The 14,280-nt window shown below is 32.3% G+C and overlaps 1 protein-coding gene across 3 annotated transcripts in view; it reads right to left on the reverse strand.

Moving 5' to 3' along the window:
- The window catches only part of P4ha1 (prolyl 4-hydroxylase subunit alpha 1), a 69,029-nt gene that overhangs the window by 26,302 nt on the left and 28,447 nt on the right, over positions 1–14,280 (reverse strand). For 2 of the 3 annotated variants that reach the window (XM_076834597.1, XM_076834598.1), the window contains exons 6-9: positions 10,335–10,574; positions 7,996–8,192; positions 5,262–5,438; positions 2,010–2,080 (exon numbers count right to left, since the gene is read on the reverse strand). In XM_076834597.1, the coding sequence (XP_076690712.1) occupies positions 2,010–2,080; positions 5,262–5,438; positions 7,996–8,192; positions 10,335–10,574 (685 nt within the window). Of the gene's footprint in view, positions 1–2,009; positions 2,081–3,250; positions 3,322–5,261; positions 5,439–7,995; positions 8,193–10,334; positions 10,575–14,280 lie in introns of all 3 variants that reach the window. The other variant, XM_076834599.1, reaches the window with a different exon arrangement.

Raw genomic sequence — 14,280 nt, forward strand, 5'->3', positions numbered from 1 at the left:
CAGTACCACCCACAAAAGATTTGTGTGCTTGTGTGTATATATATATATATGTATATACACACATACATATATACATACACACATATGCATATATACATATATATGTATATATAGATTTTATATATACAATATAATAGAAATTATAATATATATAATATGTATAATTATATATAATAGAAAATTTCCAGGAAATGTCTTCCAAAACCCTTAACTTATTAAATGTTGTTTTATATGCTTCCTAGAAACATCCAAATGTGAAGAACTAAGTACTTATAAATTTTATGATAGTAAAAATGTCTAAAACCATGCAATCAATCTCTGATGAATTACCTAACAGCTTGTTTTTCTTTTTTTTAAAGAAGGGGTTCATTTTTGTGGAAATGAACAAGGTTCTGTAATACAATGGAAAATTAGTGTAACTTAAAATCAGGTTAATAACAATGATCAGAAGCACAATAAATTATTCTCAGAACATGTCTACCCAAGTTGGATACTGCAAATCGTTACCATTTATTGGTGTTCCTGAAAGACAATTGGCTCCTACAATTAAATCAAAATCATATTAAAGCAAATTTAAATTTTCTTCGTGTCTTCTGATTGAGTTCTGGATGCTCTACTCCAAAATATGGCACCTGGCATATGAGGAAATAGCAAAGCCAGAAAATCTCTCTGACCTCCTCCTATTCTTTACCCATAAGGCAGGCCATAAAAGAATTCTCTGACCTTCCTCAAAATAAAGATATTTTCATTCCAAAGATACCCTCCTTTATACCTGAAGGAAAAGAACTTATTCTTATCTTAAAAATATAGAGATGCCAAGAAGTATCTGAACAAACAGGCCTTGTTAAATTCACTCTTGTTTATCACCATTAGATCATATGCTACTTTGTCCAATCATGCTTTTCTAAAGGCTTTAATGTAATATAACACTTTATTAAATAAATTTGGATGCTCTTATTAATCTCTTTGGTTGTAGTGACTCAGCCATAACCTAGTGAGAAGTGAGAAAAAAACCTTTTCTTCCCTATTCTTACTGGGCAAGAGGACAAGTAGTGGTATAGGGTAGAGACAGGTAGGAAACTAGAATATGTATATGGTGATGTTAAGGTTAGTACATGAAGGACATAAATATATGCTCAAAAAACAGTAAGAAACTGTTCATGAATGTATTATCTAATCTTTAAAATTATTTAACAATTATTTGTAAAATAATTGTTAAAAATCTATGAAATTATTTGCATAATTTTTTTAGTCGACAACTAAAATTTTCATAAATAATTTCAAATGATTCCATTCTGTCACAATGAAATATTGGTGTTATTTTGGTTTTGGTACTGGGAATTAAACCCATGAGTGCTTTACCATTGAAGTACATCCCATTTCTTTTTGAGATAGGGCCTTACTAAATTGCTGAGGCTGCCCTTGAATTTATAATCCTCCTGCTTAAGCCTCCTGAATTGCTGGGTTACAGGTGTGTGCCTCTGTGCTTGCTTCTAAATCATATATTCTTAAAAATCATTCCAGTGATCTATCAGCTAATAATTGGAGTCTCTTTAAATATTGTCAAAAGCAAGGAATCTAAAACTGACTTGCAAAGGTTTCCTTATGTAATAACTCAAGGTGTTTACTTTCTTAATACTTACAGCTACTATGTGAACTAGAGATTAACTCTTATTTATAATAGAGTACAAATTAGGCCCTATTCTATGGAGAGTCTTCAGGATCTTCTCTTACTTCAATATGAAAATACAACTTTACATATAAGTTAAAGAGTTTAGGAGCCTTACCAGGCACTCTGTAATCTAATAAATTACTTTGGAAAATGTCATCAACTGCCCCATAACCATGTCTGTTTATTGGTCCATCATAAAAATTCAAGCACAGATGTCATCAAATACCTACACTTAACAGCTGAGGTCTCAGAAACCATATCAAGGATTTTGTGAAAATTAAATTCAAGAAAGAAAATGGTCCAAATATGACCAAAGTTCTCTCCATTACTCCCTTACCTCTTAGATACTCTGTACTGTGCTGTGGTCAATTTTCCAGTCTCAGGGTCATGTACTGTAGCTCGGCTCAGCTACAAAAAAAAAGAAAAAAGAAAAAAAAAGAAAGGACAAGGGCTTACTCCAGTAGCAGGCAATTTTGGACTTTATTCCTTTTCTTTTGTTTTGCCAAGCCACAGGTGATTGGAAGGATTCAGATTGGTCTGGATGGTAGGTAATAGTTTCAAATCAGCAAAAAACATTTAGAAAGGTGGCAATAAGAAGAGCCACTTCTAAATCAAGAGAAAAAAGGGTTGTTGACAGATTCTATGTTGTAGATTTATTGTCCTTTCACTTTAAAAAAAAAAAAATCATTTGAAACTGTATGTAAATGATTTTTGGCACTGGATTTCACAGGCATTTTCCCAGATCCAGAAGTTTAATGTTCTTCAAATATTTGGGGGGGGGGAATAGTCTCTGTAATACATTTTTTTTTAAAGAATTTAATCTTTATTTTTTATTTATGTGAAGCTGAGGATTGAATTCAGTGGCTCACCCGTGCTAGGCAAGTGCTTTACCACTGAGCTTCAACCCCAGCCCTATAAGTACATTTTAAAAAACTCTCACCAAGATAACTGTTTTTCACTGTCTCTGCAAAGTAAAAGGCAATTAAGTTCAGAAGTAATTTTTGGAAGCTTGAGCTCAGAAGCATAACTCTGTTCTTTCCATTGCCAACTTTTGAGTCAGCAATTTTTTTTTTTAAATAAAATACTCCAACAGGAGAAATACATTACTTTGTAATGACAATATTTTATAAGATGTAAGGGCAAATGCCAACACAATCACCATGAAAGATGATGTGAATCACTGCAGCACTTAGGAATGCCAGAGAAATGCATAAACAAGGTCTATTCCCAGATTAACCAGGCTGCTGCTTTTTCTTTATTTCCTTCATTAGCAAAGTGGGGAAAAGAAAACAAGTATCAGGCCATTTCCTGGATATCTGATACCTGATCTTAAGAAACAAAGCTACTAATTCCCTAAACATAACCAACCAACTAACAATTGAAAAGAGAACTTCTAGTTAAAGGGAAAAGCCTGTGAAACACAGAGCAGTTTATCTGTGTGTTATCCTGTTTACATATAAGGTGGCAACTTGAGCTGGAGACTGAAAATGACCTATTTCCCTTAAATGAATAAAAATTCCTGTAGGATGTACAAAACACTCATTAGAGGGCAAAATATGCAGCATACACATCTCTTACCTTTTGCTAATTCTGTAATGTACCGTCTCCAAGTCTCCTGTTATTGGGTTTGAAATGGTGGCTCGCCTCAGCTGTGAAGCCAACCATCAAAACAATTGCATTACAAGACAAAAAATGAATCACATTTATCCAACCAGTCAGAATTCTGGTGTTTTGTTTTGAAAGGAGAGTAAGTAGAGGAAATAACTCCATACACTTCCATTCACCTTGTGTTGAGCAGTGAAAGTCAGTTGGTTTCTTAGGATTTTGTATTTTTTAAAAAAATTATTATTTTATGTGCTTTTATGTTCTATGAATAAAGGATTACAAAAGAGATTGGAATATAAATTTCTTTCACTGGTTAGAGGATCTGACAGTGAGGAAAAGAGAAATTTCTAAAATTTAAAGCATAACTTACAGCTATAAGAAAGAATGGCTATTTACAATTAGTGATCTATTCCAAATTCTCTGATTTTAATTTTTAGTGACAGAACTGTTTACGCTAATACTGTTTAGAATTCATTTTAAGGTCAATCTTTCCTCCTTCAAGACATCCACTTAACATATACAGTGAAATAATTTTGGACTGAGGAGAAAGGCAGATGAAAAGAACTCATAAATGAAAGAGATGACAGCCAAGATATTATTTCAGACGAGATCGGGTGCATTCAGGGTGGCATGGCCATAGACTATTATCTCAAACTTCTTTTTTTAAAATAAAAGAGTGTTTCTGAGGTTAACAAAAGAGTATGAAATTTTATTATTAAAAAAAATCCAAACTACGGAATCTCTGAATACAGAACCTTCAAATCCAGAGATGAATTCTTAATATTCTACCAAGATAATTTAGTAAACTAAGTTTACTGACCACAAATAAAGGACTAAAATAGGAAGAAAATAACATAATATGATGTAGTTATAAGTAGCATTCTGGTAGTAGATTTATAAAAATTTCAGTGGAGAGTGCCCATCTGCATTAGACCAGTCACTTCAGTTACAATGTAATCTTTGACTAAAAAATACCAATTTGGAACAGTAGTCAAACTTAAAAAATTCAAAGTTAATTTTGCAGTACACATACCCACATAATTTAAACCTTTATGATATAACAGGGGTGAGCAATTTTATTTTTAGAAATAAAATTTTCTTGTAATATAGCCACATTCATGTATTTTAAAGCCACACTTTATATATTTTCTTTGGCTGTTTTTACACTGCAGTGACAGAGTTGAGTTGCCCAAAAGGCCTAAAAAGTATTTTCTATCTTGACCATTACAGAAAAAAAATTCACCAATCCCTGTGTAAACAAGTAAATAAAAATATGCCCACGATTTAACAAAATCTTTCTGAAACTGATAGCAGTTTGTAGTTTACTATCAATAAGATGAACTGTTTTAAGAGCAAGCTGATTAAAAAAAAAAAAAAAAAAAGGCAAGAGCATAAAGGCTATCCTTTCCCACATTATCACACACACAAAAAAAGAATTTCTATTTTGAATAGTTTGTAGGATTGGGTTTTAACCTACATTAAATTATTTTTCTTATCAAGATATAGGTTAAAGTCAAAAAACTATGATGTCAACCCTTTAAAAATTAGCATGATTCTTGTGCCCAATTATATTTTTCTGGTATTAATGTGTCTAAAAGGGAATGAAAATATTTCAAAAGTCTGTTTTTTAAAAAAGAAGATATTTTAAAAAGTTAAGTTTTGACCTCTGCAGTTATTAAGACTACAAAATATATGAAAAAGTTCTTCAGTAAGACAGTGAAAGAGATTTGTTAAGTGTGAACAGTGTGAATAAAAATCTCATCTATAATTTTCATAATTCAGTTTCAGAATTACTTGTTGTCATAACAAACAGAAAAACTGGTATACATAGAGCATAATTAACAACTCCATTATGTTTAAGTGATAATATCTAAAACTATTTGTGAAGTTATTGCCTTATCAATAATCCTTTCTATTATCTTACAAAGGAAAAATTATAGACAGGTACAGTAAACTGAGGAGGAAAAAAAGAAAAAGAATTTACCCTGGGTTTTGCTAGATCTTTGACGATTTCAATTTCTGCATCAGAAATAATATCATGGAAACGAATAATACGAGGTTTGTCCCACTCATCCTCTTGTTTGGCGGGAGCCAGAATAAATTTAGGATTCCGGTTTCCATCATGGTAGCGGCAAAACAGCTTTTTTTGTCTGCGAGGAGTCTGTAAACAAAGTTAAAAAAAATGCTAAGTATATTATATTTGGTAATATTTTAAATAGCTATTCCTTCATATATACATAAGAGTATCTCTAGAAAAATACACAAAGTACTCTGCAAATACTTTGCATCAAACAGGACTTTCAGGGCTGGGTCTGTGGCTCAGCAGTAGTGCACTTGCCTTGAATGTGTGAGGCACTGGATTCAATTCTCAGCACCACATATAAATAAATAAAATAAAGATCTACCAACAACTAAGGGAAAAATATTTTTTTAAAAAGACTTTCAGGACTTAAAATTTATTAATGATTATTTTCTTGGGGGAGATATGAGACTAAATAGGAAAAAAAGGGTTTTTAACTATTCCTCATCAAAATAAAGTTCAAAATTACAAATATGAAAGAAACAAGGAAATGTTTATGGAAATATGAAATGAATGCCACCACTGTTCCAGACTTCAAAAAGTAACTGGGTCTGTGCACGTGGAATACGCCTGTAATCCCAGCAGCTCGGGAGGCTGAAGCAGAAGGATCACGAGTTCAAAGCCAGTCTCAGCAATTTAGCCAGACCCTCTCAAAATAAAATATGAAGAGGGCTGGGGTTATGGCTCAATGATAAAGTACTTGCCTACCATGTGTGAGGCACTAGGTTCAATCATCAGTACTGCATATAAATAATAAATAAAATACAGGTCCATTAACAACTAAAAATCTATGTTGAAAAGGTATGTGGGTGGGGCTAGGATTGTGGCTCAGCGGAGAGCACTCATCTAGCATGTGTGAGGCCCTGGGTTCGATCCTCAGTACCATATAAAAATAAATAATAAAATAGAAGGTATTTTTTTAAAAAAAAGGTTGAGGGTGGCTTGGGGTAGGGTTGGACCAGGAATGTGGCTCATTGGTTAAGCAACCCTGGTAGCAAAAAAAAAAAAAAAAAAAAAACAACTGGAAAGTACACAGAAAGTGAGAAAATACCTAGAAGAAAAGGGACAAAACCAAACAGGTTTTCCTAAATACTTCACAATTAAATGCTTGTAGTGGTAGTAGTAATAATAATAATAATAATAATATTTAAACTGCAAAGGTGAAACTGGGCCATTCTGTAAAAGAGAAAACAAGTTATTAAAGAAGCCAGGTGCTTTTATTAGGGGGCATAAAATACAGCTGTCATCAAACATCTATACCTTAGGGGCTGGGGTTGTAGCTCAGTGATAGAGTGCTTGCCTAGCACATGTGAAGCAGTGGGTTTGATCCTCAGCACCAAATAAATAAATAAATAAATTAAAGGTACTGTGTCCAACAACAAAAAAAAAACTTTTTAAAAAAATCTATACATTAATGAAGGGCCTTACACGGCTAGACAAGCATTCCAACACTGAACTACAACCCCCCTTTAAAGAAGTCTCTAACAATGAAATGAAAACCATTTGATAAAACAGATGCTCCTTTGTGGGCAAAGTTGACGTGTATTTGTTACATTAAACTACTAAATTAGTAGGCTCCTGTTTTCTACCTATAATTCTATTTTGCTCTCTTATGCAAAGGTTATTAAGGGCAATAAAAAAGTCTGCTTACTGTTGGAAATTTGATGATTTTATAGAACTATTGTAATTTTTTTTTAAGGTGTGATCATGGCCTTATTCTGAATCTTTATCTTTAAAAGATACACACTGTTAAAGTTTGGATCAGTTTGAGTTTGTTATAGTCAAGAAAAATTCAAACATCTTTCAGAAATCTACCCTTTCTCTAAAAATTCACTAATTATTTTTCAACTGAACACCACTACTTAAAAGAAGTTCTCATGATCGATTAATTTTGATCATGTATATTAGATTTATAATAATGCAAGTTATTATAAAAAGTTTCTGAGAAGTCCTCAGGCTAAACAAAAACCTATGTTCAATTTTGTTCAACTGATGTTCCTTGGAACATTTTTGGTTTGGGCCCCAAAATCTATTGATATCCTAAAGAGCTGGCATTTTTAGTTCTAAATACATAAAAATCAATATACAATAAATAAAGGAAAATTTATAGATATATTTGGGCCTCTTAAAGAGTAAATATTAAAATAAATCTGTCAAATGTCTGTTTTAAGTATTTCTTAAATAGACTAAAATATTTCACAAAGGAATCTTTTTAAGATTAAATAGGATCAAAACTACAAGAGATTATTGTACAAATGAATCTTTATGTCTCATAAAATCAGATTATAATTTCAACATAAGATGGCTGAAATCTTTTCTGCTTTAAATATAAGAAAATATATCACTTTCCTTAAAATTATTTGATCCTTCACCCTATAAGCCTCTTTTGACCTGTGAAAATGTAATATTACCACAAATGCATATAATGGAATATGATCCACAAGTTTTATGTTTTACCAACAACTGGAGCATATAATAGTGTGACATACACAGCAAGGTAATGTGGCATACTATAATATTTTACACAGTCATTCTGAATTTTATCTCAGACTTATAAGAACTCTGGCTCTCTCTTGCACAACGTACATACACACACACACACATTCTCTTACATACACAATTGACTTTTCCACTTTACCATTTTGATACCCTCCCCACGGCACAGCATTTCGTACTTCTGTCTCTCTGGCAGGTAATCCACAGCAATCCCTTTTTTCTTCATTGTGGTTTTCTGATCAGACTGCTCATCTGAAGCAGACTTATTGACATCTTTTTCTTTAGCCATTATATACTCAAAATATTTTAAGTTACCATTAGCTCTCTGATGTTCAGGGTCTATTTATTACAAGAGAAATAAAGCATGTCCATGGGTAAATTTACAGTTGTTCAAGCATCAGAATATAGTAACATAAATATAGCAGACCATATAATTTATCTTCCAAACTAAGATGATTTAAAGGAGTAATAAAAATTATTATATTGTAACAATAGATATAAAATAGTACTTTGCCAAGTAAATGAGGATATACAATCATACTATGTAAAAACAGTTGGAAACAGCCTTTTATTCAAGGTAGCAATTATTGCTTCTACTTTGAGAACTTACTAATCAGCTAAAGGAACTATGTTCAACTTGATGTCAAATGAATCTTGAAATCTTACTCATTTTATTTATTTGAAGAATTGGAAAAGATCTTTCTGAGACTGAAAAGTAATCACTATGGTGAAGACAAAGCATACATGGTTGAAAAGCAAATTTTTCCACAGATATATTATTAATGCAGAACACAGTCTACATCTGAGGGCTAAGTGGATTACAGTCCCAACCTTCTAAGTAAGAAGGAAAAAGGAAACTAAAGATATAATTTTCAAATAAGCCAGAATCCACTAACTGCCTCAGAATTGCTAGTGATAATTTTAGCTATCTTTCAGTAAAGAGGAAGAAAAGAAACATACCACCCATCTGGGGAAAGAGGGGGGAAAAAAAATCAAAGCAATCCAAACTACTACTATACACAGATTAAAAAAAAAATGCAGAATGGTAATTAGAGACTTCATGAGGTGTTTAGAAAAATCTAGTACTAGATTGTATAATATTTCTGTCCTTCAGAAACCACTCAAAATATATGTCATGATATACTATAAAAGCCTATTTTTTGTAAAATGGAAAAGTGTATATTATGTGCAGAGGAGTATATACTACATTGAAAATTTGTGTGTATCTTTGGGTAACTGACTCATGGATGACTCTTCTATATATTTTTCTATTTTAATTTTCTACAATGAGTACAAAGTATATTTTAATTCAGGAGGAAATTCATTGAAAGACACTGAAAGAAAAGGAAAGGATAATTGAACTAATATCTATTTGACTTTTTTCTTAACATATACAAATATTCCTATTCACAAAAGAAATTTTTACAAAGTTTTAAATCTTCATTATAGCCAGGTACACTGGCACATGCCTGTCATCCCAGTTCAATCTAAACTAAATAAATACATAAATAAGGAATTTTCATTTCTAACAAGTGTCCATGTAGTGTTCATGGTCCCTGGATCATACTTGCAGAAAGAATACATCTCTGTAGAAAGTGGTAAAATTCTCATAAAATATAATTTTTTTTTTTTTTTTTTTTTTTTTTAGTAGAGGTGACTGAAACCAGGGATGTTACCACCAAGCTATATACCTAGTCCTTCTGATTGATTTATTTTGAGATAAGTTCTAAGTTGCCTAGCTGGGTTTGAATTTAAATCCTCCTGCCTAGCCTCTTAAATTGCTGGGATTACAGGCATGCACTACCACACTGGTCTTATTTTTCTAACATCTGAATATGAAATTCAACAAACTGATAACACTCTTCAAAGGAAACTCATTAACATGTAATATGGCAACATGGTAAATAAACATTTTTAATTATATTTTTATTGGTGCATTATAATTATAAATTATAGTGGAGTTCACTGTGATATGTTCATACATACACATAATCGGATGATTTCATTCACCTGCACCTCCCCTTACCTTCCTCCTTGATCACCTTCCTCTACTCTATTCTTCTCCCCCTTCTATTTTTATGAGATTCCTTATTTATATTCCTTTTTCTCTCTATCTTCTACATATGAGAAAAAGCATTCAACACATGATTTTGAATCTGGCTTATTTCAATTAGCACACTGTGAATTTTTGACTAAATTAGACAAGATTTGGTTTTGAAATTCCTGGAAAATATAGAGCAGAGGAACACAGCCACTGTTGTAGTACTATTAGGTGAGAAAAAACTGGTTGCCATTTACTTTGAGAATTAACAGTGAGAGGATAAAGTGTATCTAACAGACATGGCTCTTGAATTCTAATAAATGAAAAAGCACCAAAGATATATCGATGAGTGAATGGGTAGATACATATATACATACACAGATGATATATATCCCCAACCCAATATAATTATAACCTTAAGTTACACATGGATAACATACCTAGTTCAAGAAGCTTCTTTGTGAGCAAAAGAGCCTTATCCAGATCTCCCTGCTGGTATACTGCATAGCTCAAATAATCCAGAACAGAGACTTTATCTATGGTAGAAACCTCGCCTTCATCCAGCTGCCTTAGTGCTTGATCCATCCATAGTTCTGTATGGTAATAATCTGCCTCTGTATAGGCCACTTTGCCCAACTCAAAGCAGTCCTCAGCTGTTAGAAAAGATTTGTGTTTTACTCCTATGAAAGAAAAAAAATAGAGAACTTTAGGAATCTTTACATTACTTTAAATTTTATTTAGGACCACAGAGCTTTCAAAGTGCGATTTAACTTTACAATAATCCTGAGGTAAAAAAGGCAAAAATTATCCTAATTTTATAACAAAGGAACAATTTACAAGGTAATACAGAATGATAGAGAATACACTGCTGGTAAAAGAGGACACAGCACTTAAAGAACCCAAGATTTAAATCATCAGCCATTATACCCAAATGAAACATCACTGAAGTTGAAATATACTCTTCTCTAACACACAGCAATAACCATGAGATGTATCTATCTTACTCTTAACCAACAATCTGGGCAAGAGATGAATGTACAGTAAGAGAGGCAATCTTGTAAAATGTTTGCTTTTTAAAAAATGGCATTAATGATATATAATTTAAAAATCATGGTCTACCCACTTAGATTACAATAGCTCTTAGAATACATAGAATAATGCAACAATCATCACAATCTGTTTAAAACTGTATACTATAAGTGAGAGAAAATATCCCCTATAGAATTCCATAGGCATATCCTAAGGGAGGTTTTAATTTCAAATTTATATTGCCTGCATGGTCTGAAAAACTAAAGCAAAAAAATTAACATGATCTGAGTTGGCAATGTTATAGGACATCTAGCAACATTTATACTCTGCAAAATGTACTCTTTTCCCAAGCTTTGCAATATTCCTACAGGTGACGCAGAATGAACACACACAATCCAAAACGGCAAAATACATTATAAGCCATTATGAATAAAATCAGAAATTATAAAAAAGCAGTAGATATACCCCAAGATCTTCATATACTGGAGATTAAGAATATAAAATAACTGATTAAAATGTTTGAATAAATTATGTGAATGATAAAGATACCTGCTGACATTTGGATGTTAAATGTCTCCCAAAGGTCCATGTGTTTAGGGTTGGTCCCTAGATTGGCAATAGGGAGGTGGTGGAAACTTTGGGGAAATATCTGTGAAGGAGACTGTGGGACCTTGGCCCTTTCCTCTTTGCTTCCTGGCTTATGAGGTAAACAATTTACATTCCTACATGTTTCCCACCATAGCCATCTAACACTCCCACCAGAAGTCCAAAGCAATGGGGTCTACCTGATGCTAGATTGGAACCTCCAAAACTGTGAGCCAAAATAAACCTTTTAAGTTAATTGCCTTAGGTATTTTTGTTATATTAATATAAAGCTGCCTAATATAGTAGCCTACAAAGGACCAGGCAAATTTAAGTGGGGTGAGGTGGTAACTTCCAGTTATTAAGTACAAGTTGAGTATCCCTAATCTGAAAGAAATGCTTCAAAATCTGAAACATTCTAAGCACTGACACAACGCAATAGTGAGAAATCCTACACCTGTCCTCATATAACAGGTCACAAAGTGCAGGCACACTAAAAAGTTGTGTTAAATTATCTTCAGGCTATATGTATAAAAGGTTTATTAAACATAAATGATTTTTTTTGTTTAGACTTAGGATCTATCCTAAGATATCTTATTATATGCATCCAAATATTACAGAATCTGAAAAACTCCAAAATCTCAAATACTTCTGGTCCCAATTTCTGGTTTGAACTTATTTCAGATAGGGGTTACTCAATCAATGCTATTAAAAACTCACTGGACAGATTAAATAGTGGACCACATATAACTACAAAGAGAATGATGAAACTAGAAGAGCTAAATAAATCAGCATGTGATAAACTAGCCAGAATACAACAGAGAGAGAAAGAGAAATGAAGTGCCAGTTTTAAAACACAAGGAATAAAAAATAAAGTCTGTCTACTTAGAGTTCCAGGAAAAAAAAAAAAAAAAACAGGAGACAATATGTGGAGACATTAAAAACAGAGTGGTAGAAATTTTTCCAGAATTAAAATACCTGAAACTTTAGATTCAGGAAGCACAATGAATTGCTCACCAAATGAATAACATATATACAAAGGTTTATTAAGGATGTATTTCAAGAAGGAGAAAAATTTGCTCAAAAGAAAAGTTTGAGGTACAAGAATGATAAACAAAATGGCATACATATGAGCCAATCTAAATTAAACTAACAAATTGGCAAAAATATCAGTTTCACAATATCTTTTGGGAAAAGGGTCATATACTACTGGCAGAAATGCAAACTGATACAAACCCTATGCAGTGTATGGGGACAATATTAGCAAAATTATTTATTTACTCTGAATCAGTGGTACCCCTTCAAGAAAAATATCTGTAAAGACTAGTTAGCAAAAACAGAAAATAGCCTATTAACGAGGTTACTAGCAGCATTATTTTTTTTTAGCAGCAAAGGACTGCAAATAAACCAGATTTTCATCAATAGGGGTGTGGTTAAATAAATTGTGGAACCTCCACAATAGAGTAACATGCAGCTGTAAAGTGAAGTGAAGATATTTTTAGGATATAAAGTAATATTTAGGAAATATAAGTTCAAATACCAAAGTACAGAACAGTATTCACAATATACTGCCTTTTGTGTAAATGTTAACTGTGTTACCTTTTGTGCATATGTCAAGAGGAAATTGGAATATGTATACTTAGTTTTTCTATTTCAATTCTTTAAAAAAAATAACAAAATGGAAAATATAACACAGGAAAACAAAGGGAGTAAGATAAAGAATACAGAAATTAAAGTGAGATTTCTATAAATGTGCTTCATTAGTATAGATTGGGAGATTAAAGAATATGAAAGTTTTATATAATTAAAGGGAAAGGTCAATAATCCTTAAAAATACAGAATAAAACACTGATTGAACCTAACTGTAAAACATGTTGAAGGCAGACCATACAGAGCAATTAATTATTTTAGGTGTCTTCAAGGTAATATTTTGACTTTTCATAACTGGTGTGATATATATACTAAGGATTTAAAAAAAAAAAAAAAGCCATGGACTGGGGTTGTGGCTCAGTGGTAGAGTGCTTGCCTAGCATGTGTGAAGCACTTCGATTCTCAACACCGCATATCAATAATAAAATAAAGGTCACTGACAACTAAAAAATATTAAAAAAAAAAAAAACAGCTGTAGTGGTACATGCCTGTAATCCCAGAGACTTGGGAGACTATGGCAGGAAGATTGCAAAGTTTAAGTCAGCAACTTATGAAGAATGTGTCTCAAAAATAAAAAGGGTTGAGGATATGATTCAATGGTTAAGCATCCCCAGTTCATCCCAATACCCAAATTAATAAGTAGTACAAAAAATACTGCAGTGAGTAGTCAATGTTATTAACAGCAAAGGCATTGTTATCCTCTGATATTATTTTGAGCATATTATAGGTAATACAAAGAAGTGATTAAGTTAATGTCATTAGGAATCAAAATTTTCACTAGAGAAAGGAGATATAAGCCCTGTAATCTTTAATTTGAATCAGAACTAATATGAATCCACATATGTCCCATCTCTATTCATTAAAAAGACCCAGAATAAATGACAAACAGAAGTAAACACCCCTAGAACCTAGCTAGTCTGTTCCTTAAGTGCTGTTCCCTGTTAAAAGGAATCAAGGGTTGTTGAAAAGCCCGATTCCAGCTTTGGAATAGAATTTATAAGATAAACTTGGAAAAAACTATGCCCAAAAGTAAGAAAGTTTCTTAGCTATCAAAGAATATGATCATTTCAAAAAGACAAAATGAGATGACAAGCTAATCTGAAGAAATTCACATTGGCAAAATAA

This window comes from Callospermophilus lateralis, chromosome 15 (genome assembly GCF_048772815.1).
Source record: "Callospermophilus lateralis isolate mCalLat2 chromosome 15, mCalLat2.hap1, whole genome shotgun sequence".
Lineage (NCBI taxonomy): Eukaryota > Metazoa > Chordata > Mammalia > Rodentia > Sciuridae > Callospermophilus > Callospermophilus lateralis.